This window comes from Amblyomma mixtum, chromosome 3, assembly GCF_055824585.1.
Source record: "Amblyomma mixtum isolate Tamu chromosome 3, ASM5582458v1, whole genome shotgun sequence".
NCBI lineage: Eukaryota > Metazoa > Arthropoda > Arachnida > Ixodida > Ixodidae > Amblyomma > Amblyomma mixtum.
Window position 1 is genome coordinate 33,136,021 of NC_143014.1, and position 27,018 is coordinate 33,163,038.

The 27,018-nt window shown below is 49.7% G+C and overlaps 1 protein-coding gene across 1 annotated transcript; it reads left to right on the forward strand.

The window, feature by feature from the left end:
- The first annotated feature begins 5,888 nt into the window (after positions 1-5,888).
- LOC149349610 (myosin regulatory light polypeptide 9-like) lies at positions 5,889-26,269 on the forward strand. The gene is made up of 7 exons (XM_089578631.1): positions 5,889-6,034; positions 18,680-18,781; positions 21,316-21,391; positions 21,545-21,646; positions 24,685-24,763; positions 25,415-25,463; positions 26,004-26,269. Exons 1-7 carry the CDS (start codon positions 6,032-6,034, stop codon positions 26,103-26,105), a joined length of 513 nt encoding a protein of 170 aa, XP_089434757.1. The 5' UTR covers positions 5,889-6,031; the 3' UTR covers positions 26,106-26,269.
- The last annotated feature ends 749 nt before the right edge of the window (positions 26,270-27,018 follow it).

Sequence of the window (27,018 nt, forward strand, 5' to 3'; positions counted from 1 at the left end):
TAACATTATGGGTGTACAACACGTATGAAGTACTGAGAGGTATTTGGGAAATAATAATGGTGCCAGGGCTTACTTTCGGGAACGCGATTTTTGCCTAAGGGCAGAAGTTCAGTCGGGACTAGAAATAAATCAGAGAGCTATTGGAAGATAAGCGCTAGGTGCTGACGGCAAAACCACGAAAGAGGCAGTACAGGGGGATATGGGCTGAATATCGTGCGAAGTACGGGAAGCTCTAAATAAAATATTGTTCCTTCCTTCCTTCCTTCCTTCCTTCCTTCCTTCCTTCCTTCCTTCCTTCCTTCCTTCCTTCCTTCCTTCCTTCCTTCCGTCCGTCCGTCCGTCCGTCCCATCCAAGCATCGGATCATGAATCGGATCTTCAAGATCGGAGCAACCGCGAGCAACACGCCAAGCGCACAGGCCATCGGCCGACGTCATCCTCTTCGCCCTCGTCACATAAACACGCAGTCGACGACGACTCAGGTTACTAGCGTCGCCTCTCAAGCTGGTACACGCAGCTGAGACAAGCAGGCACGTTCGTACGGCTTGGTTGAAGCGGGGCCTTATACTATGTATGCTGTGCTGGCTTACACATAATGATTGTGATTGTGAAAGAGGAAACAGTGTCTATGTCTGCGTGGGAAACAAGAACCGCTGTCGCGTCATGACCGAAGTTTTGTTGCGAAAGCAACACTACGCGAGTCGCCCCATTTCGCGGAGCTGACGAAAGGCCACACTGCGCATGCGCGAGGAGCAGTGACGTCACACGGCGCACAGCCGGCGCGCCACCGCCGTCGCTGCGCGCGTGACTCAAGGTGCCGCCGCCGCGCTCGCCAGTTGCCCATGCGCAGTAGCGGCGCATAGCTAGCGTGCCGGGCCACCGCCGCTGCCGCGCGCTCCCCATCGCCTCTCTCTCTCTCTCTCTCCTCGTTGCTTTCGCAATCCTCCAGGTTTAGCCAGAGCTAAACCACTGCCAATTCTTTATCCTTGCTGGGAACAGGAGTCGCGAGTCGTTTTATTTCCTGCCTAAAAAGAAAAAAAAGAAGTAAACTAAAAATGGGAAGGTGCCGAGATTAGTGTAGTTATACCTTACGTCGCATACATTATCATCTCTTATGGTCTGAATTTGTGATCCTGAAGCTGCCTGCGAGCTTTGGGTAGCTTGCTGCTAATTAACGTTTCTTTTTCGCAATTCGTTTTTTATTGTCGCTTTCCTTACATTCCTATTCAGAACCCGTAGCTCGCCTTCTGAAATTAGGAACTGAGCATACCTTACTTGCATCGTGGACAACGCAGAAAAAATTTGCCAGTATGGTGGACACAATGTTGTAATGGAGACACCGATGGTGCAACAATGCAATGATGAGCGAGTAGATATTTCTTTTTGTTCAGTTCTATTCAATTATTATCATTCGCCGCACCGACGTACTTATGTGGTCCTTGATTGGCCGGAAAATTTTCCTTGGCTACCATTGCCTACCATTGGCCAGCCTTGGCCAGCGCTTGTGCGCCTGCTGATCACGGAACCAATGGCGAAATACAAGTCGGAATAAAATCACTCTAACCTTTAGGTACAAAGACGGAATACGCACTCTGCGAAGTTTCTTTTTTGTTTTTGTTCATTTGTCGCTACCGCCTGTAACAACATCTAGCATGAGATGCATTTTACCGGCTCAGGAACCAAAAGTGATCCTAACCAGTGGCAAAGAGAACCATTAAGGAATCGATAAAAGACTGGGTACGAAACGCCGTTCCAGAAGTCGTATTTTGCATTTTCAGTCATATTCTGGGCCCTTGTATAGTACCACCCCATTTTTATTTTGTTTCAGTATACGAGGTCTGTTAGAAAAGTATCCGACCTTTGGCCGTAGAAAAAAACTTGCATAACTGAAACGTTCCAAACCTAGTCACCTTCAAAGTAGTCTACTTGGGACTCCACACACTTCTCCCAGCGGTGCTGCCATTTTGGGAAGTATTCCGAAAAGGCCCCTTTCGGAATGGAGTTTAGCTCAGCTGTCGTTGCTGCCATAATGTCCTCTCTTGTCTGAAATCGCGCTCCTTTCAATGGCCTCTTGATTTTGGGAAACATTCAGAAGTCACAGGGGGCCATATATCGAGAGTAAGAAGCCTGTTGAACTACAGGGGTCTGGTTTTTCGCCAAAAAAGTCTTAATCAAGTGCGAAGAATGTTCAGGAGCATTGTCATGATGGATGCGCCAATTTCCTGTTGACCACAACTCCGGTCTCTTGCGCCGCACAGCATCACGTAGGCGACGGAGGACATCCCTGTTGTACTCTTTGGCCATTGTTTGACCCTGTAGGGTGCGTACTCGTGGTGTGCCACACAGCGAGAGTCCAAGAAAGCAGTCAGCATCACTTTGACGTTGCTGCGCATTTGGCAGGCCTTCTTTGGTCTTGGGGACGTGGAATGCTTCTACTGTGACGACTGGGATTTGGTTTCCGGGTCGTACCCGTACACCCAAGACTCGTCACCAGTGATTATGGTGTTGATGAAGTCGGGGTCACTGTTTGTGGAATCCAGCGTGTCCTGTGAGACTTCAACACGAAGCTGCTTTTGCTCCACCGTGAGCAGCTTCGACGCGAATTTCGCCGCAACTCTCTTCATGGCCAAATCTTCGATGATAATGGAATGTGCAGAAAAACTGCTGATGTCCACCTCTTCCGCAGTTTCTCGGATAGTCACACGACGGTCCCGCATCACCAGAGCGTTCACTTCAGCAATGACCTGGCCATTTCGGCATGTTGATGGCCGACCGGAGCGTGGCTCGCTCTCCACCGATGTGCGGCCATCTTTAAACCAGTTGTACTATTGCTTAATTTGTGTGCTGCTCTAAGCATCATCACCGAAAACCGTCTAAATATTCCGAATGGTTTCCACTTGGCTGTCGCCCCGTTTCTGGCAAAATTTGATGCATTGGCGCTGCTCCTGTCGCACCGCCATTTTGCTTGCACTAAAAAACCGACGAGAGCACTGCGCACTACCTCACTCAAACGCTGCCTCCCAGCGACTGACGCTATCGGCAGGCGGGAAAAAATTCGTGCATGCGCACGACGGTTCAAGGTCTGCTGGTGCAAGCGCGCTTGTTTCATATCCATCAGGTGTTCGCAAAAAAAAAAAAAAAATAAGGTCGGATACCTTTCTAACAGACCTCGTATGTGACTGGCTCAAGCGACGCCAGACTCCACATTAATTCTCTCTTCTTGACAGGCACTAACAAAGTGAAGAAAGAAAGAAAGAAAGAAAGAAAGAAAGAAAGAAAGAAAGAAAGAAAGAAAGAAAGAAAGAAAGAAAGAAAGGAAGAAAGGAAGGAAGGAAGGAAGGAAGGAAGGAAGGAAGGAAGGAAGGAAGGAAGGAAGGAAGGAAGGAAGGAAGGAAGGAAGGAAGGAAGGAAGGAAGGAAGGAAGGAAGGAAGGAAGGAGTGGAGGGGAGTGGAATGGTAACCGTTGTATTGACCAGCCCTGCCCCTCTTGTTTTTAGCATCTGTCTTCAGTTGCCCGCATTTTTCTTGGCTCACCTGTGCTCAACAGAGACAGCCTGCACTTTGTGAGTGTCCAAGCTAGCACAGGGTTTCGCAAAACAAATGACGTCTTTGTCGCTCGTTGGGGAAGGAAGCGTGCCATTGCGCCTGATCGCCTCTCGTAGTGCCGCACGAAATAGGAGCCCCTAGATTTGGTCGGAGAGGTTCGGGTCAAATCACCAGGGCGTTCTACACAGCGGAAACACTATATAAATGACAGCTTAATAATGTGTTCATGGTTACAGATGAACACGGACGAACGTGAAGATAGATCGGGGCGTTCTGTCTTCGTAGAGTACAAAATAGCTCCATTTCTTTTTCAGATCCCGTTTAAAAAACCATTTTCCTCCTTGAGTGCTTAAATTCATTCGGATTCGGCAGATGCTCAGCGGGTCTTATAGCGCTGCAAGTTCTCCTTTCACGATCCTGCCGCCAGTAAAGTTGTTTTCCTCTCACAAGTATCGCTCCGTTTTTAGCGTACGCATTTACTTCGTATGTACAGTCAGGCCGGAATGAAACGCGAACAGCGCATGTCAGGAAAACAAAATATTTTACCTGCCTACTTTCAGCTGTAGTGTGCAGCTAGCCTGATTCATGTGTCTGGATAAAGGTTCTGTCGAAGGGCATAATCGTAAATAGGTTGTAAAGGAATATTTCGCTGCAAAGTAGAAATGTACGACATATGCGTGTTCGCGTTTCATTCCGGCCTGACTGTACATGCGTATCTCAACTGGTAGCCAACGTACTTCAACGAGCTTGCAGAACCCAGCGCAGCTCACCATAGGGTGCGCCAAGTTCTCTGCGTGGGACTCATATGACGACGCGAAAGAGCGTGGGGCTGCGCGCAGTGAACCGTTTCATCTGAGCCGCCGTGTATCGCGCAACGAATGGCCTTTGGACCCGGGGGCTACGCTTAGAGCTGCAGCTCCCCTCCGACGAGGTGGAGGGAGCCTTGCCGCGCTAAGCCGGGCCGCTCTGCTTTCCTTGGCACGGAGCCCCAAAGCGCGGCACCTCAGAACAATACTGCGCGCATCTCGGGATCTTCGCGCCAGAGGGATTTGTTTTGATAGCCCGAATGCGCTACGAGCTGTTCAGACACTGAGGATAAAGATACGAACTAAGCCGTGTGCGTCCTCGCAGGCATGCGCTGCGCTCTGTCAATCCTCCCTCTCGCTTTTATTTTTCTGCTTGATCGGAGGTGCTTAAAACCAGAATTGTGTAGGAACGCTTAACATGCCAGTACCGCAAAACGGAAGTTAACGCTCTATTTTCTGATCAGTATTCTTAACGTTCACGAGCGTCCAAATAATGGATGCGTCCACAGGTATGACATGAGCACTGATAAAAGGATATTACTGAGAGAAAATAAGCTTGGCTCGTTCTTTTCCATACAAGCCAGAGAATGTTTCCACCGTTATATGCCTAAATGCAGTTATGTTCCGACCTCAACTACAGGATACGCAACACTAAGGAGCCGTTTCTAGGCAGCAAGCACGCGCCCTGCAGGCATTTTATCTCGCTGCCGTGAAACCTGCGCTGCCATTGAGCGCATCCAGGCAGCGACGATGAAGGAGGAACTCCAAGAGAGAAGATGGGTTACTCCGCGAGATGCGCCTAAATGGGGCGCTGACAAATGACCGCAGTTCCGCGCCGCGCTGACAGCCGGCCGGGAGACAAGCGGCGGCAGCTCAGCTCTGCCAACGCGACTCGCCACGCGCCCCATCAATCAGGGGAAACAAAGCACGCGAGCTGTGGCCGACGCGCGTCACTCGGACACGACAAGGCGTGTAGGGACACCTCGCGCGCGGCTGCCTGTCACAAGTGTACGCACCGTGGAGGCAGAAATCGATGCGCTCAATTTCCCTGGTAACCAGGGGCGCGCGCACCTCATCATGGCAGCTTTGCATCAAAGCTATCCATCTACACGTCGTCGACAAGCAGGCGACGAGGTCGTCTGCCTGTCGACGCGCGCGGCTCTCATCTCGGCGTCGGCTTCGCGCAGAGCCCCCTCAACAGTAAAAAAAGGCCTCCTTCTTTCTTGTCCGGCGAGTGACCGCGGTCCCCGACCCGCGGCGCGAGGCGCGGAAGCGTCGCAGCTCACCCTTGACCCTGCAGAGGAAGGTAGCGCAGCCTTCGTCGGGGCCCGGTGTGAAGTTTCGCGGGGCCGCTCCTCCCGGCGGCGACTCGACGCGGGCGCGCGCGCCGAGTGCTTTTTAAGGGCTCCGATAGCGGGCCGGAGCTTGCGGCAATGCGGCCGCCCGCGTGTCCACGCGCTCTGCGGCGGTGGCGAGGGTTTGAGCTCCCGGGCCGGAAGCCGCGGCCGCCGCGTGGGTGGAGTTGGCGAGCTTCCGGGAGCCCGGACCGCTTGTCCCTACAAGGAGCGCCCTGGCGGGGGCGGACGAGCACTTGGGGGCCTCGGAGAGTCAGTCCTGCTCGCACAGCCGTCCGACGCAGCAGCAGCCTCTTGACGCCTCTCCTCAGCCGCCACCGCCAGCATGGTGAGTGGCCGAGCACTCCGCGCGCCCCGGGTTCCCTAGAGCCTGCTGCTGTCAAGGGAGTTCTCCTTTGGCTAGTTTGGAGCACAGTGCGCGGATGGTAAATTGGGCCGTGGGTTAAAGCAGCATCATGCGTGAATATTTTCTTAATTTAAGAGTTATTCATGCACAACGCGAGTCGGCCACGATGTTCGGTAATTAGTTAACACAACTTTTTTTTATGGATACTTTCGTTTTAGTAATTGGTAGCTCAGTTTTCATCGCCCGAGCCGTCATCTCCATCCAGTGTTCGCTGCCTCATAGTGGTCCTGTCTCTCTCTCCCTTTCCGTCGTCGCTGTTATCACTGTCGTGACGCCTGCGGTAGTACATTAGGTATCACATCTACATGCCACTTTACGTTTTTCGCCATGTTTCCTTAATTATATTCTCTTTCGCTTAACGGCTTCCCGCTGTCGGTACTTATATACTCTGCAAGGGCATAAAGGCCTTCCGTTCGGGTCTTCGACGATTACTTATTTCTTGTCCATCCGCGTTTTTTAAACACGCTACTTTGTCAAGTCAAGCACGTGGAAAACATTTCCCCTCGGCCGAGTTCATGACAAGCATGTCCCCCTCTGTCACCCCCTCGTTTCGGGCGATGACTCCCTGCCACGGTCGGCATACCCACAACTTCAAAGCAAGAGTAGGCGGCAGAGACGAGGTTGTTAAGCACGTGCTGCTGGTGCGGTGCCGCCGGCGAGAAGGCACCGGGCCGAGTTTGTTTCCATCCGGAGGAGCCTCGCACAGATAGAGGCAAGCTCGGCTCGGTGGCGCCGGTGACGGATGATTGAGATCAGCCAGATTAGCGGCGCGGTGCGTGACTGTGAGTGGTCGCGCGCCGACTCGGTGCTGATACGGGACCCAGCATGTGGCGAACGAACACGCCTCGTTAGCTCTTCGAACTCGGCTGAATCGTTTGACACAAGGTTGCTGTTTGGAAACGTGTCTCGTAAAAATCGAGACCTCTTCAAATTGGGCGCACAAGAATGAAGCTCATTGAAAAGCCCCGAAGGCTTTTGCAGAGCATTCTGTCAGGTCGCGTGACCGCGTGATTGCATGAAGAATACTGGACGAAATATTGTTCGTGTTTTTTTTTAGTGTTTAAAATATTCCCAATGACCATGCTGCAAGAAAGGCTCGATATGTTCTTATTCTTTTCTCTGACAACATCGCACTTCAGGTTTATAACGGTGCCTCCAATAATTACTGCATATGACAACCGCACAAATTGTGTTCCTTCGTGAGCTACGTCGAGATGAGCCGCTCTTACACGGGCAAATTCAATGGGCGTCGAGAGATCATTGGATTATTTGATGCCCCTCCCCGTCGGCTTCGCAGGAAATGCATTCGTTGGATAATCATGCTATGCATTTTTTTCTTACGGGAGCTTCGGCGTCAATCCGCCTTTTTCATAAAATGTGGCGCTTCTAGGGGAGTTAACGGAAAACGATTGAAAACCGTGCATACGCCGCGTACCGAGGGGGCTATAATCGGGATCATAAATACTGCGACGCGTAGTGAAGAGTCTCTAATTAGGAGAAAAAAGGCGGCGGGGAAGCGCTCGTCCTAAGCAAAACCGGTTGAGAAGCGAAAGTGGACGGTTTTGCCCATCGCATGTGGAGCTGGAAGAGGAGAGACACGCATGCGCAGAGCGGCCGTGTGAAAAAGATGGATTGCGCAACGCGCCTATGCAGGCAACCATGGTTCGCAACAAGATGGCGGTCGCATGGCGGAGGTATAGCGTCTAGAATATAGGACTATAGTGGAGGGAACTTTTGTCAGAGCCTTTCGACACGCCTATCCCAGCGTCGTCCTGTGTACTCCTTCCTCTTGTGAACGCGCCCTTTTCTGCCGGTTTTATTTTTTCGTAATCATGGACCAACTGGCCCCTCAAAATGCGCATCTTCCAGCCTATTAAAGAAGTAGGGTGCACTGTGCCCTCCCCATCTCCCTTTGCGCAGCGTCCGCCCGGGAGCATCCCTCATTTGAAGATTAGTTTCGAACGTCGCAAAAGTATGGCTGCCGAGGGGTACGTTGCTGCCAAACCGGAGCTTTCTGTCACCCGCCTAGACTGATAGTGAACAAGGTCTATAGTGATATGCTAGTCAAGAAGGCAGCGGCGAATGCCCCTCAAGAAAAGGCCCTCCAGCCAATGGCGTTGACCACTTGTCATAATGTTACGGTTAATCCCATTTCATTGAGTCACTTGCCAGTCACCTGTGATCTCTCGCTCTATTCGGGGACAACCTGTTGCGGCAATGCAGCAGAGCATCGGACCTTTGTCCCCGTGAAATGGGAAGTGGGCTCGTCTGCAATAGCGACCCTGCACACTTTTTCCAACTTCCCCCTTCACTGGAACAAGGAACAAAAAATTGGGGTACACGTAAGCTCCGCCTTTAAGGGTATGACGCGACAGCGGTTCCTCTTGCTCAAGCAGGCATGGATACTGCTTCTTCTTTCACAGTCACAACCATTCTATGAAAGACCACACGAGATACATACAAAACCCCGCTCGCTTTAACAAGGCCGTACGAACGGGTCTGCGTCTGCGTAGCGGTAGGGTGTCTGACTCCCAAGCTCGCTACCCAAGGCCCCGAGGGAAGAGGGGTTTCCAATGCGCCGCTGATGTGGCTGGCGCCATCTATGGCAGCCTCTTGTAACCGACTAGTTCTAAGTTTTCGGCCACGCCGCCAGCAACAGCGACGCCGGCTTTTCTGCGCCATAGGGCCTTTACGCTTTCGCGTAAAATAAATCCACTCCCCACAAGACGGAGACAGGACTGTCTCCTCCGCTTCCTGCCTAGCCTCTGCTGTATTGCAGCTGCGACGTCATGGGAACCGGTCACTGCCATTTGGCTATAGTCTGATTCAACTCAAGAACGAAGTGGCTTTTCCTCGTCAAAGTTATCTCTTACAGCCAATGGTGTCGGCTGATCTACACTGTAGCCGATCTTCATATCCCTGCTTGCGTGACAGTGCAATGAGCGGTGTGACAATGCAGGGAGCGGGCTATCCTATCTGCCACTCCCTGCATTGCCACCCTAGCAGGCTCATGAGGATTGGTCGATGCGATTGGCTTGAAGGGGGTCCTTTTATGGGGAAAAACCGGTTCGTTATTGAGTTGTATCGGACTGTAGATGGCCTCCTTTGAGGGGCATTCGCCGCGGCCTTCTTGAACTGAGTCATCGAAGGTGTTCATTTGGCAGCGTTCGATTACGATTAAATGAGCGGTAAAACGAACTGCCGTGGAATGCAATCATAATAAAATAGAAGTCGTTTACCTTGAGCTTCGGCTGCTATAAAGACGCAGTATCGCACGCCATTGATTTTTCCGGATTTCAGCAACACTCACATGATATGAAAAATTGCAAAACCGCACCCCGTTCCTAACCGACACGCCGACAAAGCAGACAAATGCGACACGCTTTCCTGAGCAGCGGGCCACTTGTAGGTACAAGGGGAAGGTGTCAAGGCTGCGGTTCTCACTGGGTGCCAAATGACGCACTGCCAAAACTAGGCCAGCTTGAAAACCTATCCCAGCTGATTGGCACTTCTATGCCTGCCACTGGAGTTGCCGGTCAGCAGAGCTTCTTTGAAGGCATGCTGCCTGTACCCTCGCCAGTGGCGGTTTACTTCCGAATCGGTCGCAGACGATGGGTGGCGCTGCCTTCTTATTCCGCGGTATCGCCATCAGCGCTTTGAAGCGGGGAGGAGCTGCTCCAAAAAAAGCGGCATGAAGAGATGAAAGGAAGCGATATTTATCACTACACTAGGGCGCATTGCCGGTCAATGCGATACCTACCCGTTCGCCCGTCAGCTGCTGGCGAAGTATTGCACGCAGAAACGCGGGGGTATCAGCTGCTGACAGGACCGCACCACCCTTTCGGGGCCACGCGCTCCCGTGTTCCCTCTAATTTTGGAACGAGGCTTTATGGTTGCAAAAAGCCTAAACGTTTCGGTGGTCAGCACATCTCGCTTCCTCTCCGTCCTTTTTCAACCGGTGGTTCGGGCCAGGGTCTCGTTACATATTGCATAACCCGACACGGCGGACTTACGTTGAATATTACAGTCCCTGTCATATTCCTCACGAAAGTACAGCCTGCCTCAAAATTCTTTGCCACTCGTGGGGGAAGGTATACAGCTGCAGTCAGCAAATCGCGGGGCCAATTTTTCTAAACTCTGTATGAATGGTCGCAATAAGTCAACTACGAGGTATACTTACAAAGCGGGGTAATATAAGGGCTCTACCCCTGATCCACTGACGCGAGCTCTAGCCTCCACTCGGGTGCCGACAAATTAGGAGACAAAGGAACTGGGTCTTCCGCGCTGCTGAGAGTAGGTATAAGCATGAAATAATTTGCAGAAAAAGCTTAACGCATCTAGCACGGCCCAAAGATGGTGGTTTCCGCACACTGATATATGTTATGTCTGCCGCGATGTCTGCCGCGTCTGAAATTCGTTAGGGGCAACGTGCTCACGGTCCCTCGCTGCTCTCGCGGTTTGACGCGCCATAGAGCGCGGCCCCTTTTCATCCGTCTCAGCCACGGGTTTGGCCACCTTCTCACCTCAGTGTGCCGCGGCCCAGTCTAGCCTTTCTTTCTTTTGACTTTGCCTTGGCAGCAGCGCTACTGGCGCCGAACATTTGGAAGCGCGCGACGAGCAGATGAGAGGTGAGAAAGACATGAGAGCAAGCAACGCTAGCGGCTGCCAGTTGAAACACTCATCGCAAAGATTATAAATAGTTCATAACCAGAGAAGATTATTTCATTGTAAGAAAAATATATTACAAAAAAAAACGCGTGCGGCAGAGTAGTATATAAGGCAACAGAAAACAAAGCTGCTCTGTTCGCGCCGGCGTTGGTTCGAATACCGCTCCGGGCAATTATGTGGTACCTGGCGGCCGTTCCGACGGAGAAACTCGGAAGTTCTCGTATAAGTTCAGTGCAATTTCGCCAGTAATGAGATCTAAAAGGTACAGGAGCGCGACTATAGCTGAGCTGTAATTGCTGCCGGGTCACCTAGGCGCATGGGACACCCTGCCTCGTATCGTGCGTCCCGCTTGGCATGCCCATGGTTGGCATCTCCCAGCGCACCCTCTCGCCACATCCTAAGTTCAGCTGCATGGATTATTTCGTGAACCAGGTCAGAAATAAAGCCGGGTGACGTGGAAAGGAAGAAAAGGTCTCCATCTCTGGCGACGTTTCAAACCCTGCGTCTCTAGCCGTCGTAAAAACGAAAACCGGATCCAGTGGCAGAAATTTTTCCGTGACGAACACATATGTGTGGATTGCTTTGTCATAGCTCTGCATTCTGTGGTTAGCCTGCACCGCGTCAGCCGCTAAGCCGAGGTTGGCGACATTCTCGAGCCATTCTCAGATTTCGCCGGGGACACGTGGTCGACATGATGGTCCAACTTCTCGCCCCCCCCCCCCCCCCCCCCCCCCTTCAGAGGCGCTCCGAGCACGTTCCCTCTGCGCAAAAATATATCTACCCGATTCGCACGGCTGGCGAAAAGGCATGCACTGCTTTGCACACGCCGCGTCGTAAAGCTCGATGTCTGTGAGCCAAGTTGCGCAAGCGGAATAGTTGGCAGCCGGCAAACGCGGCCTACGTTACGTCACCCTGGCAGGGCGAGACAACGATGGCTCTGAAGCGAGACACATGCTGCAAGACACGTTGATACTTTCGCGCGAAGGCTCCCTCCAGGGAACTTTGGAAACGGACTCCCGTGTCGGCTTGAAGGAACTTGATCCCCTGACTTGCGCTTATATTTGTGGTTGTTGTTGCCTCAAAGACGATGGCACATATTTGTAGTTCCCCTTCCCGGGATGAGCGTGCGCTCGCACTGAGGTGACACATTAACCAAATTTTCTTTTCATCAAATTTTACCATGACAAATGTCATTAACTATGGCAGACAGCGAACGCCCTTGGCCATAAAACAGGCATCTTTTATTCAGGCCCAGCATCTCAAGTTGCCAGAAGTGACCGAGTCGCAATATTGCTGATATTAGGGGGATACTACAATATGCTGATATTATTATAATATAACGGTGCCGTCATGCAATTTTCCGCTCCACATTTGGATCTCAAGTAATTTGGCTCCCAACCCTCAGTGGTCGCGTTACTATATGCGCTCTACCTGCCTACACTTTTGAACCAGGGTCACGATTTCTTTTTCTTTCTTTGTTAATTTTATTCCGTTACTATATGCGCTCTACCTGCCTACATTTTTGAACCAGGGTCAAGATTTATTTTTTCATTTTATTCCGTTACTATATGCGCTCTACCTGCCTACACTTTCGAGCCACGGTCACGATTTCTTTTTTGTTCATTTTATTCCGTTACTATATACTCTCTGCCTGCCTTACACTTTTAAACCAGGGTCAATATTTCTTTTTCTTTTTTAGTTACTTTATTCCGTTACATGTGCTCTACCTGCCTACACTTTCGAACCAGGATCACGATTTCTTTTTCTTATTTAATTTTATTCCATTACTATATGCGCTCTACCTGCCTACACTTTCGAGCCAGTGTCACGATTTCTTTTTTTGATCATTTTATTCCGTTACTATATGCGCTCTACCTGCCTACACTTTTAAAGCAGGGTCAAGATTTCTTTTTTTTTATTTTATTCCGTTACATGCGCTCTACCTGCCTACACTTTCGAACCAGGGCCACGATCTCTTTTTCCTTTTTTTTCATTTTATTCCGTGTTTTGGTTTTTCTTTTTTTTTTCGTGCTCAATTTGAGCGGCTCAAGCGACACCACGCCTCCTCCACCGCTAGTCTTTAGCCAATGACGCAGGTACGACAGTCATGAAGGTTTTGGTGTTGAAAATATGAAGATCAAGAAAAAAGAGAACGCAATAGAATAAAAAGTAATCGCTACATTGCACACGCCCAGTAGAAGCAAAGTTATAACCTGTTGCTGGACCCAAAGCTCTTAGATCAATCATATCAGATGGAGGAGGAGGAAAAACGTTTATTGACCAAATAAAAGGTGTTGACTGAGCTGGTGGCTGGAGTCTTCAGTCCAGGACCCGAGTGGCCTTCGGGTCCTGAAAAGTGACTAGCCGCAGTGGCCACGTTCGAGGGGCATACAGATGGCGGCGCCGTCTGGAAGTGGCCAATAAAAACTGCCACCACTTGCGTCCGTTATCTTATGAATATTGCTTTATTTTTATTCGTTTTAGACCTTAGTTTATCTTTCGGTCTGTTATATCAATGAATTTTTGCTGCTGAATTTGTTTCACTAATTTTCTTTTCCAGGAGGTTGTGCGTTCATCAGCAATCTAGAAAATGTAACCGGAAAACAGTTTATGCTATTAACCACGGGCAGCGCGGCAGTCCGCAAGCCCCCCGTATTTTGGCCCAGTCAGTCCGTCGTTTTTTAATACATGGACACTAAGGGAAGTTCCGTAATTGATAAGATCAAGGAGCTCTGGTTGAAGCTAACAAGAGCGCACGCTCGCTCATGCAGGGCTAACTCATATTCTTATCAAACGTAAGTAGCGAACCACGACCTAAGTCACGTTAGGCCATGCACTGAAACAGTGCTGTTCGAAGCCCAAATGTGGGGAAACGTTGATATCCCTTTCTCTTGGCACCTAACCCAAATTTAATGACACTCTTTCAAGTCATTACTAAAAGGTTACAAAAGTTTCAGGAAGTAGAGTTCGGTGTGTTAGAAAAGGATAACGGAGCCCGTGTTCGCACATGCCCACTGAGTCTTAACACTACGAAGGCTACTCGTAGCGTCGAGGAATGAAATGATGGGCGGCTTGGATTTTATTGGGACTTTCATGACCACTCGCAGCGCCCACTACACAGTCCTGGCAGGCGAACTATAAAAAAGATTCTCCACAATTTTCGGGAGAGCTGCCATGTGACTTTTTTGTAATGTTGCTAATTTTTTAAAAAAATTACTTACCAGAACAAAGTTTTGCAATGACCCTATGAAGTTTGGCGTATTCGTTTTCATTCGGCATTTGACCGCCTCGTTAAAACAGCTGCGCGCTAGAAAAAAATCTGGCTGCCCGATATATGCGACTTCCTTTGTTTAGTTTTGCACATATTCGCAAAGCTTGCTGAGTTGTCTTTCAGTTCTATTTCGCGTTTTCAGCGCGGTCAATACGCCAGTTCATAATTTTCGAAACCACATCGAAAACAAGGTCGATCCCCTAGAAATCTTAAGGTTTGACGGCATCTTGTCTGGTCGAGAAGTTAATTCTTGTCAAAAAGGAAAAAAGAACGCCGGCCAAAGGTTGTTTAAAAAAAAATTCAAGACGTGATCCGCCGTTTGTATATTTTTATTTGTATATAGTGTACATTGCCGCCCTACCCCTACCCTTTCTTGTTATCGCGCCACCCATTTTCTTTCCCTCCCCGTGTCGTTTTTCTCACGCTAGCCGCAGCTCGGGTGCTTCAGGTGGCAGATTCCGCGGCTAGCAACATCATTTACTTCCTTTGTTATTTTATTAATAAATAGTCACTAATAATAATAATCCTACTTCCGACTAAGCCAGAACACGGTCTGCTGCCACTCAGACTCGGCGATGTCCGGTATCTTCGCACACCCTCGCCCTCTTATTTTTCCCACAGCTTCCATACTGCGCAGGCCGTACTGCTTTCAGTTCCTCGGCAGGTGTGCTGACAGACACACAGAGGCTGGCTTGTTGTGGCTACCGGGAACTTACCAACGTCGACCCAAGAAGCACTGGCGCCGCGGACGTTCCATTCTTTCATTCTGCTCTCCCGCTCCACAGCGTTCCGTGCCTCGTTCCCATTGTTCACAGCACTAGCCGGTTTGCTGTCCAGAATTTCGCCGGAGGTCCGCGCTACGGCGTCCCCCATAGCACACGAGCAGTTTCGGAACAACGTCTTTTTACTATTCTTCTTTTATATTAATATAGTTATTGGGGAAACGGCGCTTCGCAAGAGGCGCCGGTTGATTTTCGCGCATTGGCGCCCCTCTCCAATATTCCCGTAATCGATAGGGCCCTCCTAATCTAAAGCTCCCTAATATCTCCGCTAATGTCACCCGAAGAGCAACTCACTTGAAGAAAAGCCCGCCGCACTGAGAACACGGGACAGGCAAGAGCAACTCACTTGAAGAAAAGCCCGCCGCACTGAGAACACGGGACAGGCAGTAAAACATCGAAACAAGGCCGCGAAAAAGAAACAACGCTTCACAGAATATCCGTGATACATCAATAGGCTTCACTGTCACACGCGCAGCCCGTTCGTGTCCTGCCATATGCACATAGAGTGGAAGACAAATGTCATCTACCACGTCACGCATTGTTTAGAGACGAATGTATTATAAAGGTTGGCTCAGATTTGGTTATGATTCGTTTAAGGTCATTCACATCGAGTCGCAGTGCAACTCCTTTCTAGAGATAAACAGGCAGCGTTACGAGCATAGCCTAAGTAGCTTTCTTTTTTTTTAGGCGGCCTTGGCCACTCCGCCCTACCCAGAGCAGCTTCACTGAACCCTTCGCGGTAGGGGAGACGTCCGCTTTCAAGCAAAAAAAACCTGACTGAAAAGGGAAAACGAAAGAAAAAAATCCGAAAACGCACGGAGTCTTGGCGCCGTCTACGACCTCTCCATACTGCATAAGGCGCAGTTTTTCAGAAAGCGCCTTTCCCTGAGCAGACGGTGAGGCAGGCTGCTGCAGACGGCACTGGTCAGTGACCGAGGGATCAAAGGAATTAGCCACAGTCTACGACGCGTGGGAAAAATAAGAAGGCGAGGATATGTTCGGGAATCACTGCGACGCCCCTCTCCCCGCTCGTGGTTCAGGAAATTGCTGCTTCATGTCGCAAGCTCGCCTCAGCCAGATTCAAGGAATCCAACGCGCCTTACTGGGCCAAGCGCTGCACGTGGCCGCTTATCAGCTTGCAAACAACAACAAAATAGCTCAAGAACGAACTCAAAGGTGGCCTTCCAGCCAATGGCGTCCACCTATTTTCGTGACATCACGGTCAATCAATTGAAGTCGTGGTTGCTTTCATCTGCCAGCCGCCTGCGATGTCACGACAGCAGATTCAAGGGGATTAATCACGACGTCACTGAGAATCGGTCGTCGCCATTGGTTGTCGTCAAGGCCTCCTCTGAGATGTGTTTTCCGGTCCGTTCCTGAGTTGTAACCGACTGTAGTAAACAACCACAAAAAAAAAACTCGGCGAAAAAAAAAGAACGAAAACTTCGTCTTTGTGTGTGTGTGTCTAGAATCGTTAAATTGGCGGCAAAAAAAAAAAAAAAGGAAAGGGGGGGGGGGGGGGCTGTAAAGTTTCTTTTAACAGGTATTCTGCCTAAGTCATCGGAAGTCCCGTATTTGTGTTGAAAAGCCATTTGCAGACTCTAATCGCAACCGTCTCGTCAGTGAAGTGGCATACGTGGTTTTTGTCTGCATCATCCCGAAATCAGAGCTGCGCGGGAGCTGTCACCAATACCGGTGCTGCGACAGTTAAAACGAAGGTCTATGTATCCCTGGCACGGCTTGTGTAATGAAGGTGTTCCGTTTCCTCGTACAAACGTAGTAAGCGCTCTTCTTTGCACTCTTTAACCAAGTGCCAAAAAATAAATTTCGATATTAGAAAGCTTTCATATTATTTTGATAAAAAAAGCTGCGCATTCGAATGCTCGTAACCGGCCGCTGACTTCCTCTGGTCGCTGTTAGAAACTATAATTTGAGTGTCTGGTTTGGGGAAGTCCAGACTGTCTGGTGTCGCTTGTCCCACCATGCTATTCAAAACAGGAGTTCGCGATTTTAACTGCCGTGCGAAACTGTCATTCAGTGGTGCGACCTTTCGTCAACGAAGTTGTGGCATACCGGCGAAAATCGGTAGTGTCCTTGCATTTCTAACAACTGCCGCATTTCCTGCAATGAGAAGGCAATATTATTAACCCCGGAGCAGGTTCTTGAAATGTCATTTTGTACGCGGTCTCGTTAATAGAAAATAAGAATAAAATAAAACGTTTTAAAAAGCGTTCCGGCGGTGCATTGAAGGCAGTTTCGTTTGCGCAGGCACTTACGAAACAGAAAGATGAAAGTGACCAGTAGGAGCTCATGACCTTGCTGCCAGCAAACCGCCCGGTCAATGGACAGCGCATCTGATATAGGTGTACAGCAAGCCCCGTCGACGGCGACCCATAGCTAGAACACCGCCACGCCACCGACATCGCGATGACAGAGATACAAAATATATTGTGGCTCCTGGCTGAATGAGTCGGTTTTAGAGACAACAGTCTGCTATCATCGGGTAAAGCACTTGGCTGCCTGAAGGCTAGAAGTCAATGTCGTTGCATAATTCAGAACAGTCAAAAATAGGGTGGGCTGGTTGGTACGCGTTGACGCAAAGGATACGCTAAGAGGACGAGGGAGACAGACACTGCATGTTTCCTTCTCTCTTGCCCCGTCTTTTTAGCGCACTCTCTCCGTCTCTCTTTTCTCTCATGCACACAGAAGGGCATGCTCCTCTTCCGTCATCTGTCGCCAACAGCACGGAAGAAAATGCACTGGTAGCAGTACGTGTCCCCACAACCATTGGATAGCACGCAATGACTTCTGAGCCACAGCCTCATAAGCGACCACTGGTCGGCATCCGCCCAAGCCGCCGTCAGCGCTGCGGAGCCGTACAGACTCACAGAGAGGAAGCGTGTTTAGAACATTATATGAATGGACGCGCTACACCGGAAGCCTAGTGCTCTTGTGCTTCCGTTTCATGGGAAGTTTTAGTGACTCAAACTGAGATTATTTTTTATGCCTGTCCTAAAACGGAGGAGGCAAAGGAGGAGTGGGGAGTGCCCCTCAACTTGACCGTTGTAAGCCTTTAATGGCTTATCGTTGTCGACAGAAGGTTGTCAGCAGAGGTGGCACGCTTTTTCTAGTCAGACCAGAAAAAAATCTTTGTGCACGATGGGATTCGAGCCACCATCCTTCCGTTCTTCAGCCGAGCGTGCTAATGGCTACGCTACTTCCTGCCTACGCATATGTAGTTCTCCTTGTCTGGGACACTGGAGAGTGTTTGTAGAAATGTGTCGAATCAGACGGATGCCTCCTAAACGCCCTCCAGTGTCTCCAGCATTTAAGATTCATAAACAATTGTGTACTTAATTAACATCTTAACCACACATCAGTGGCACAAGCAGCAACACCACGCTAAACGCTTTCGCCTCACCGCCTTTTAGGTCAACAAAGCGCCCCCCTGATTTTTTTTGTCTTTGACCACGTACGCGACCGACGCTTCGAAGGCTTGGCATTGTTGCACTTCTCATAACTTTTCGGAACTGTTGACGATAGCCTCTTTTTCCGCTAATTTATTTTTTCACTCGCATAACGGACAGTTGTATAACGTTCGTATAATGGGCGGTCTTTTACACGACACGTTTTGTTTGAATGGTCGCCGGAGTCTGCCGCTCGTCTGTCGCTCGCGAGTGCCACTTTTCGTCGCGACCATAACAAGCGGGCTCAGGAACCGGGGCGGGGCAGCCAACTCTTGAAGTGTCTACAGTGTCGGGGCGGCTGGTTGTTTGACACCCTGCCTCTGACACTGGCCCAAAAGGAGCGTTGCTCGACTCACTTCTCTCTTTTCCTCCCACGCAGTCCAAGCGAGGCAAGAGTGACTCCACCAAGAGGCGCGCCCAGCGGGCGACCTCCAACGTGTTCGCCATGTTCGAACAGAACCAGATCGCCGAGTTCAAAGAGGTTGGTGCCGAGTTTCCCGGGCTGGCTCCAAATTTGGCGCCCCATCCGGGCTTTAACGTCCTCTCCCCTTCCTGTGGCGGAGGGCGCGTGCCAACTGCCTGCTCTCTCGCCCTCCCTAACGGCGAGCGCGGTTTTTGGGCCCCGCGCGATGTCGGTCTCGGCTTTCACCGCGCCCCCTGCTCCGTGGCAGAAGCGGCGACGCGGCTCACGCGCTGTCAGCCCCTGTGTGCCGCCGCCGGGGTGCGTGAGACGCGGATGCCTGCTGTCATCCAGCACACCGACGCTGCTTCCGCCGCCGAGACGCCCTCCCCCTCTGCGCTCGGTGGTTGCTGCGCCGCCAGACGTTACGAAACTCCATTTCCCTCCTCATCGCCGGGACGGGCCGCTTGCTTTTCTTTTCCGAACAGAGCCGATGCACAATTCCTGGACGCGCGCCGAGGAGGCGGCGCCGCGCTTTTTTTTTTTTTTTCGGCGTTCAGCTTTGGCTCCGTTTTCAGTTTCGAGGTCAGTGGGCGCGGGGGAGCTTTTTCGAGCTGAGGGCCGCGTTACAGAAAACGTAAGTCGTTCGCTATAGTGTCATCAAGATAACGACGAGCTAGTTAAATGCAGCAGCTTTGAAGAGGCGACGCCATTTCTTGCTATCGGGACGCTGCATGGTTTCAGCGAGAGTGACCGCAGTAATAAACGTGGGAGCAAAATGAATGCGTATGCGCGCGCAACCTCATTGTGATGCGTGCGCTTAGCATTCCCCGCCTCCATCGCTGCTGAAAGACGGCAGCCTCCTGACGATGCTGGCTATGGGGCACAACAGAAAGGTGTCGCCCCAACGATCCAGCATGCAGCGACCAGAGCTCTCGTCCCGGACTTCACTGAAATGCGGCCGCCGTTGTCAAAGTAAAATGATTATTTATTCCAAGTAATGATACCTTTGAAAGCCTTGAAATGGGAAGAATTTACAAAGCGTAGCTTCAGGACAGGGCATATACCAAAAGACGTTAAAAGCACTGACCTTGCCACATGTAGTTAAACCTTCGCAGTCCCCCGAGTTCCAAAATCAACCCCAGCTGCCGAGCAGTCGCGCTTTGCGGGTACTTCGGAGAAAGATAAGAGACTAAAAAGGAAGAAATCGCAGCTTTGACTTCAAACGGCGCCGCGCTGGGTGCGTTGAGCGGCCTTCGCTCTCCCGAGCTCAGTCGCGCTTTGAGGGCTCCAGCGAAACCACGCTCATCCGTCGCCGCGGCTTCTGAAAGGATTAACGCGAACCTGCTGATAAACGACTGCTATGGCGGCGAATATTGGTCGCGAAGGCCATCAAGCCAGCTAGGCCGCTGCTCACGCCGCCCATTTCCGCGAGGAGAGAAAAAAAGAGCAGCGATAGACGGTCACACTGCGCAGTTTTCCGGCTCGTGTTGTCGGCGCCGAGAAGCGGTGTTTACTGAGGGCTCAGAATCAGTGGCGCTGGGTTCTCGCGGTTACTCCGGCGACTGCTCGCCCACGCATCGTCTGCTTCCACTAGTTGCGTCAAAAAAAGCTCGCCCCGGGGGCTCGTGTTGAAGCTGGCCCTGGCCGGAAGCCCGGGCGTGTACTTTATTACGCCAGCCCTTTCGGGCCCAGTCTTAGCACAAAAGTACGTGCGTCGTGTATGCGTTAGAAGGAATGATTTTTGGCGTTTCGGCAAACGACAGCAAACTGCCACATTACAATGCAGTCGTAGAGAGGACGTTTCGTCGAAATAAAATTAATCAGATTGAATCGATCATTTAAGCCACACAGGATATCCGTTCAGCGTTACGCGAAAGACGGTGACGCATGTACAGTCTTTGTCAAAAGTAACCAGGCTCCATAGTTTGCTTCTCATTCGTATAAGAGAGCCCTCACGGCTTCCCTAAAGAACAAAAAGTTCTTTTAAGGTGATAACAGGGGTTCTTCTTACCATACAGAGATTTAGAGCTTGAGGGCTGGCATAATAGCTTTAATATACGACTGAGAAGAAAAACGTGCAGCCTGGTTACTTTTGACAAAGACTGTACGTACAAAGTGGTTTTTGGCCTGTCTGATGGCTGAAGCAGTACTCTGTATACGCTTAACTAGCGCAAGACGCAGCACTTTTGTTTTCTAATTAATTAGATAACGTATCGGTAATATTGACTTTTTGCGACTTGGATTACGCGTGTATATCTAATTAACCAATCGGCGCAGCCGTAATCACCACCAGCGGGCAGAAGCTGCGTGTGCCTCTGTGATTTTTCGCTGCTCGTTTAGAGCGTGAACAAACCTCAATGAGTCAGACAAACTTTTCAAAAACTGCGCCATTGGGCGCTCTTTTCGACGCCCAATAACATTTCATTTTAAAAACTTTTTACTCGTTTTCACCGTTTTCAAAAGTTATTTCATAAATCTTGATTTGTTATTGAGATAACAACTGCCGAAAGGTCAAGATGGCAATCCGTTGGCGACATAGCCACGTGTGCCATTTGCTGAGAAACAGTGAGACGAGCCTGACCAACAACTGTCTGTCGGTTGATGCTCTGCAGGCATTCCAGATGATCGACTCCAACAAGGACGGCTTCGTGTGCAAGAACGACTTGCGAGCGACCTGGGACTCACTCGGTAAGAACGCCCCCCCCCCCCCCCCCCCCCTGCCTCAGGCGTGAAGAACAATTTCATACCCCACTTTCTCTCCGAACGCCATATGTAACCTGAACGCGAAATAGCAATCATTAGTGCCTGACGACGGGCCGGTGTCTGCCGTGTTGTTCGCAGGCCGGATCATCCCCGAGAAGGACCTGGATGGCATGATTGCGGAAGCCACGGGCCCCATCAACTTCACCATGTTCCTCACCATCTTCGGCGAGCGTGTCTCGGGTACGTTGCAGTGGAAGAGCCCAGTGCGCCAGGCCCATTCATGCCGGCGGCAGAAAAAAAAATCGGGCTTCGCTACTCAAATACGCGAGAAAGAATTTCGATGGCATGGGTTACAAAAAAAAAATGGAATTTCAATAATAAGCCTTTAAGGTTGCAGAAATGAACACTTTGCAACGGCAGAGCTGCTAAAACAAAGTATATACAGAAAAATGTAAAAAACTACTCAACGCGGCCAAAGTTTACGGCAAAGACTTTACGCGACAGCGTATGTAGCTCGATCGGTCGAAAAGCCGTCGGCGTAGCAGTAGTCGGCACCGCGTGTCGGAAGTAATCGGGGGCTGCGTAAAAAAAAACGTATCATGATGATTTGTGGTTCTAGTGAATGATGATTGATTGGTGTGTGATAGGCGATGCCTAGTTAATTAAAGCATTGTAATTAATCGATTAATTAAAGAAACGAAAAATTCGAAAAAGGGGGTTCAAATGTGTCAAAATGCTCATAATGAAGCCAGTGCTTAATGACGGTAATTAAAAAATTTAGAGTGCGTAATTGATGAATTAATTAATTTAGAAGAACGGAAGATTGGGCGAGTTGGTGTTCCATGGCGAAAGTACATATAAACAGCGCTAAACGACAGGACGAGATAGAGGAGTAGACAAACACGAATTGTTATTATTTGTTATACAGAATTGTTATTTTTTCATACTGACAAGATTACAAGAGAAGTCGCCGAAGCATTCCATATCACTAGAAAATCAAAAGGTTGCGTTAGTAATACTTCTTTAGCTTTGTCAAAGAAAGAAATGACATTGCTGCACAAAGGGTAGCTTGAAGGCAGGTACAACACGTGTGACCATCGTGGCTTGTTGATTTTATCTCCACATTGATGTATGACTGTGCGCACGTGTGCCCGTTTTTGTATGTATATATTGAAATTTTTTCCTTCCAATAAATTCAGTTGTAAGTTCTGCGCCGTGTTTGTCTACTCCTCTATCTCGTCCTGTCGTTTAGCGCTGTTTATATGTAATTAATTTAAACAATTGAAATTTTTATTTTTTTTCAACGGATGCTCAACATTTGAAAACTTTAAAAGGGCGCAAACACACACGACCACAAAGTACAAGAGACGAGACACAAGCGCCGACTGTCAACTGATTTTTATTGGAGCAAGGGAACACCTTATATACACAGCAGCATACACAAGATAAGAAGTTGCAGAACGCACGTGCGAGCAAGAGACACTGCGGAAAAAAAAGATACGAAAAACCAAGCAAGGCGCTCAAGGGGTGAAAAAAAAATAGAGATAAAAAAAATGAGAGATAAAAAAAAAGTGGCCAACAGGCACGGTGTGCCGGTTGTGTTTTCGGCACCCAGTAAGCTGGGAGGGCTATGCCCCCGCATCTGTGGCCCGAAAAAGAGTGGGTGCCAAATTAATCACAAGCATCGGTTTGCGACATGTTCCACGGGAGTGGTCTACGCTATTCCCTTGACGTGCGGGAAGGTGTATGTCGGCCAAACCGGCCGTTGCATCAATGATCGATTAGGGGACCATTCAAGAAATGTTAAGAATTTTAAAGACAAGTACGCACATTTAGTTGCGCATATTAGTAATTGCAGTGGTTGCGTGGCCCGATTTCATGAGACGAAGATTCTCGGCAAAAGCATTGATAAGACGGCACGTCTCAGCTTGGAAGCCTTTCATATCATGAAATATGGCAACAGTTGCATTAGCAAGCCTTCGATATCTCTCTTAAACGCTGAGGCCTGTTTTTTAGATGTGACTAATCTGTTCACCCCTTGAGCGCCTTGCTTGGTTTTTCGTATCTTTTTTTTCCGCAGTGTCTCTTGCTCGCACGTGCGTTCTGCAACTTCTTATCTTGTGTATGCTGCTGTGTATATAAGGTGTTCCCTTGCTCCAATAAAAATCAGTTGACAGTCGGCGCTTGTGTCTCGTCTCTTGTACTTTGTGGTCGTGTGTGTTTGCGCCCTTTTAAAGTTTTCAAATATGAACCAACTTGCCCAAAAAGAAGTGTTAATGATGCTCAACAGTAACATAACAAGTGTCAGATGCACAGCGTAGAGACTTTACGTATGCGATGACATTCTGAGCGAATCTGTGTCGCTTTGAAATGTCAGAGAGCAATGACAACAGCCGTTTCGACGCGTAGGTGCTTTATTTCTATCAAGGTGACGTCTGTAAATTTTTAAATTGAACGATTTCTTGTATATATTAAGGGTAAATGACGGAGAAATCAATATTTTATGAAGATAATATCAGGAATGGGTTCCAAAAGAGGTATATAGAATGGAGTAACTTTCATATACTTTTAACACAGCAAGCAGAACTCACTCGCGTATCTCAGTGTTACCCAAGCCATTTGAAATCCCGACTGCGTATGCTACTTCCGCAATTGTCTGGGCTCTACTCATTTTAGCGTTATCCGGATATTGGGGGCTCAAGTTGCGGTCATCTTATAGAGCCAGTTTCGAGAGGAACATTAGAGAGTAGTTCACTTTGCCCCTGACAATGCAAGAGTCTCGTTAAGCATATTTTCGAGGTCAATCTTTTTTTCTAGCGAGGACATAAAAGTGCGTTTCGTCCGCCATTTCAACATGGCTTGTTCTACTCATATACCGCGAGTGCTGCAGTCTTTGGGGAAACTGAGGACGAATTGTCATGTAGTTCTCCACTGGTGAGTGCTTTGTCGACTTAATCATTCACTCACCACGATGAGACCATCGGTCGCTATTGAATCCTGGGCGAAATATTCGGAAAGCTCTCGTTACGTCTCAGCAAGTAAGGTTGATTTCAGATTTCCCTGCGCCTTATCAGTTGTCTGGTTTTATGCCGCGGTTTTTCGACGCACCGGCCTATCAAGACGCCCGCGCGATCTGACTGTTCGCCGTGAATCGTGATAATAGCTAATCGTGGTACCGCAAGCTATTCAAGGCTGGAAAATGGTCGCCTTAGTCTTTGCACAGGCCAGATCTAAGCGCGCCGATTCATAATGCAGAGTAATTTTCTTTTTACATCCAGGGACTGATCCGGAGGACGTCATTAGGAACGCCTTCAAGACGTTCGACAAATCTGGCACCGGAAAGATCAACGAGAAAGAGTGAGTGTCTCCGCTCCACATTTTGTGCCCTGTCCCAGTTGCTTATTTTCCTCTGTTCTATAGACTGCTGTTGTGCTGCGGTTCAATGACGAAAGCAAAAGGAATAAATTGAGGAAAGAAGAATATGCACGTTGATGGAAAGAGGATACGAGCTGTCAAAGTAGGATCGAAGTTTTATTACCGATCTCGCAAACTCGGAACGTGCCGAGGTATCCGTTCACTGCTCGAGAAATGCGAGCGATCGAAGAACCAGCTGTATGGTGTCGGATTAGTGTCTATCACACGCTGAGCTGCTTTATTCTAAGTGCACGCCTAGGTTCAGCGCAGCAAAGAAAAGTCCACAAATGTACTATTGACCACAGAAGTTTACGGGATGCAGGCACCTGTGCGGGACAAAATTTATTTCGAAGCAGTCCGGCAAGCCAGTCGTCTGCAATGTCCGAAAGTGCGTGGCAGCGAGCATGCTCCATCAGCTGGAAACATTAGCAGGTGGCTTGGTCGCGAGGCAGCGCAACAATAAGTTTTCTTTTCTTTTCGAGAACACGCATACCGTAAACTTTTGTGGCCGATAGTATCTTAAGCTCCTTCGCGGCAACTTGTTATCCGTGGCTTTGTTTTCAGCTGCTTATCTGGTTTTGTTTTGGTTTCCAGGCTGAAGAAAGCGCTCATGACTTGGGGCGAAAAGTTCCAAGAGTCTGAGGTGAGTATTCAAATGTGTGGTTGCGAAATTTTGTATGAGCCTAAAGAAAGAAGCATGAAGGATAGCGCGTTAAACCAACCTACCCGCTCGTCATGGCCCGTGCGAGAGAATCCTTGCTCTTTTTCTGAAGAACTGTCAGCGTCACATCGACATCGCACTTCATCCAGCTCTTCCTACAGTGCGCCCCCTTACCCAGCAAAAAAAAAAAAAAAAAAAGTACTCTCTCATATTAGCCCCCTATAGGTTTACTGCGTAATTGTACACGCGATTCCTGAAAGTATACACAGCATGTAGTGCTGTTCGGAACAAGATGATGCAAGCCTCGGTGGCACGCACCAACGTCGCACTTTGGTGATGCTACGTTCTGCCGAATCGGAACTGTCAGTAGATAGCTGGAAGCGCCCATCAACGAAATGTAATTGAAAAGCATTTGGTGAATAACTGCGCAGTATTGACTTCTGTAAGGCCCGATTCGCGTGTCCACTCCTTTTTGTTCTGCTGCGGTGTGCTCGTGACACCCGCTTCGCTTTGTCCCGACAGGTGGACGAGGTCCTGAAGGAGGCGCCCATCGACCGGGACGGCAACATCGACATCAACTCGTACGTGAAGATCATCTGCGGCGGCACGGACGACGAAGAATGAGCGCCGGCTGCCGCACCTCGCTCGCCCTGCCCGTCCAGCTGCCCGGGCGCTGCGCCCCGAGGCCTTGGCCCGTCTGTGGCTGAGCCGAGGGCCCGCGTCGCCCGCTCGCACGCTTCTGCAATACACGCGGCCGCATCTGACGATGTGCGTCGCTGCCAACCTGTCTCCCTCTGCGTCTCACTTATTCGCGTCCTTTAAACGAATTTGTTTACTGTTCCGGTGGCTACACGCGACAAATTAATGGTGCGGAGGGGCTCTTCTCCTTTAGGCTTACACTGTTACCTGTTTCGGACGGGCTATTATAGTAGCTGATAGGGCCCCGCCTGCCACTTTCCGATGTAATAAATGAATGAAACAAATCAAGAACGGCCGACAAGAGCGGTATACTGCATGCGTCACTGCCGTCAACGTGGCTCACATAAATGAGAATAACGCCGGGGATGGCCCCTCGCGCGCTGCTCGGTTCCGTAGCATAGTGGTATGGCGGCGTATATGTGGAGCCGAAGCACGGCGGGGATTCGATCCCGTGACCTTGGGTTCAGTGACCGAACGCCATAGCCGAGGTTACCTTTTTATATCTTTACTGCTTGAAAGAAAAACATCCTTACTGACCTATAATGTCAGGTGCATTCTGCGATCCACTCATACATTATCACGCCATCGTCAAGCCGTCACTCCGCCCGTACATCGAAATTCCGTGAGGCACATACATGCGTCAAAAAAGGACAACCAGCCGGGAGGTGCGCAGTTCCCGCACCACCGAAGCATACTTTTCTCTGAACGGACTCTTCGGTGAACGCGATGGCTCTGCGCGTAGATCCGTCGCAGGCTAAACAACCCCATGAGCACAAAAAGATCATATGGAATCCTAAATTCTTCCATTAGACAGGCAGAAATCTTACAGTAAAAGGTG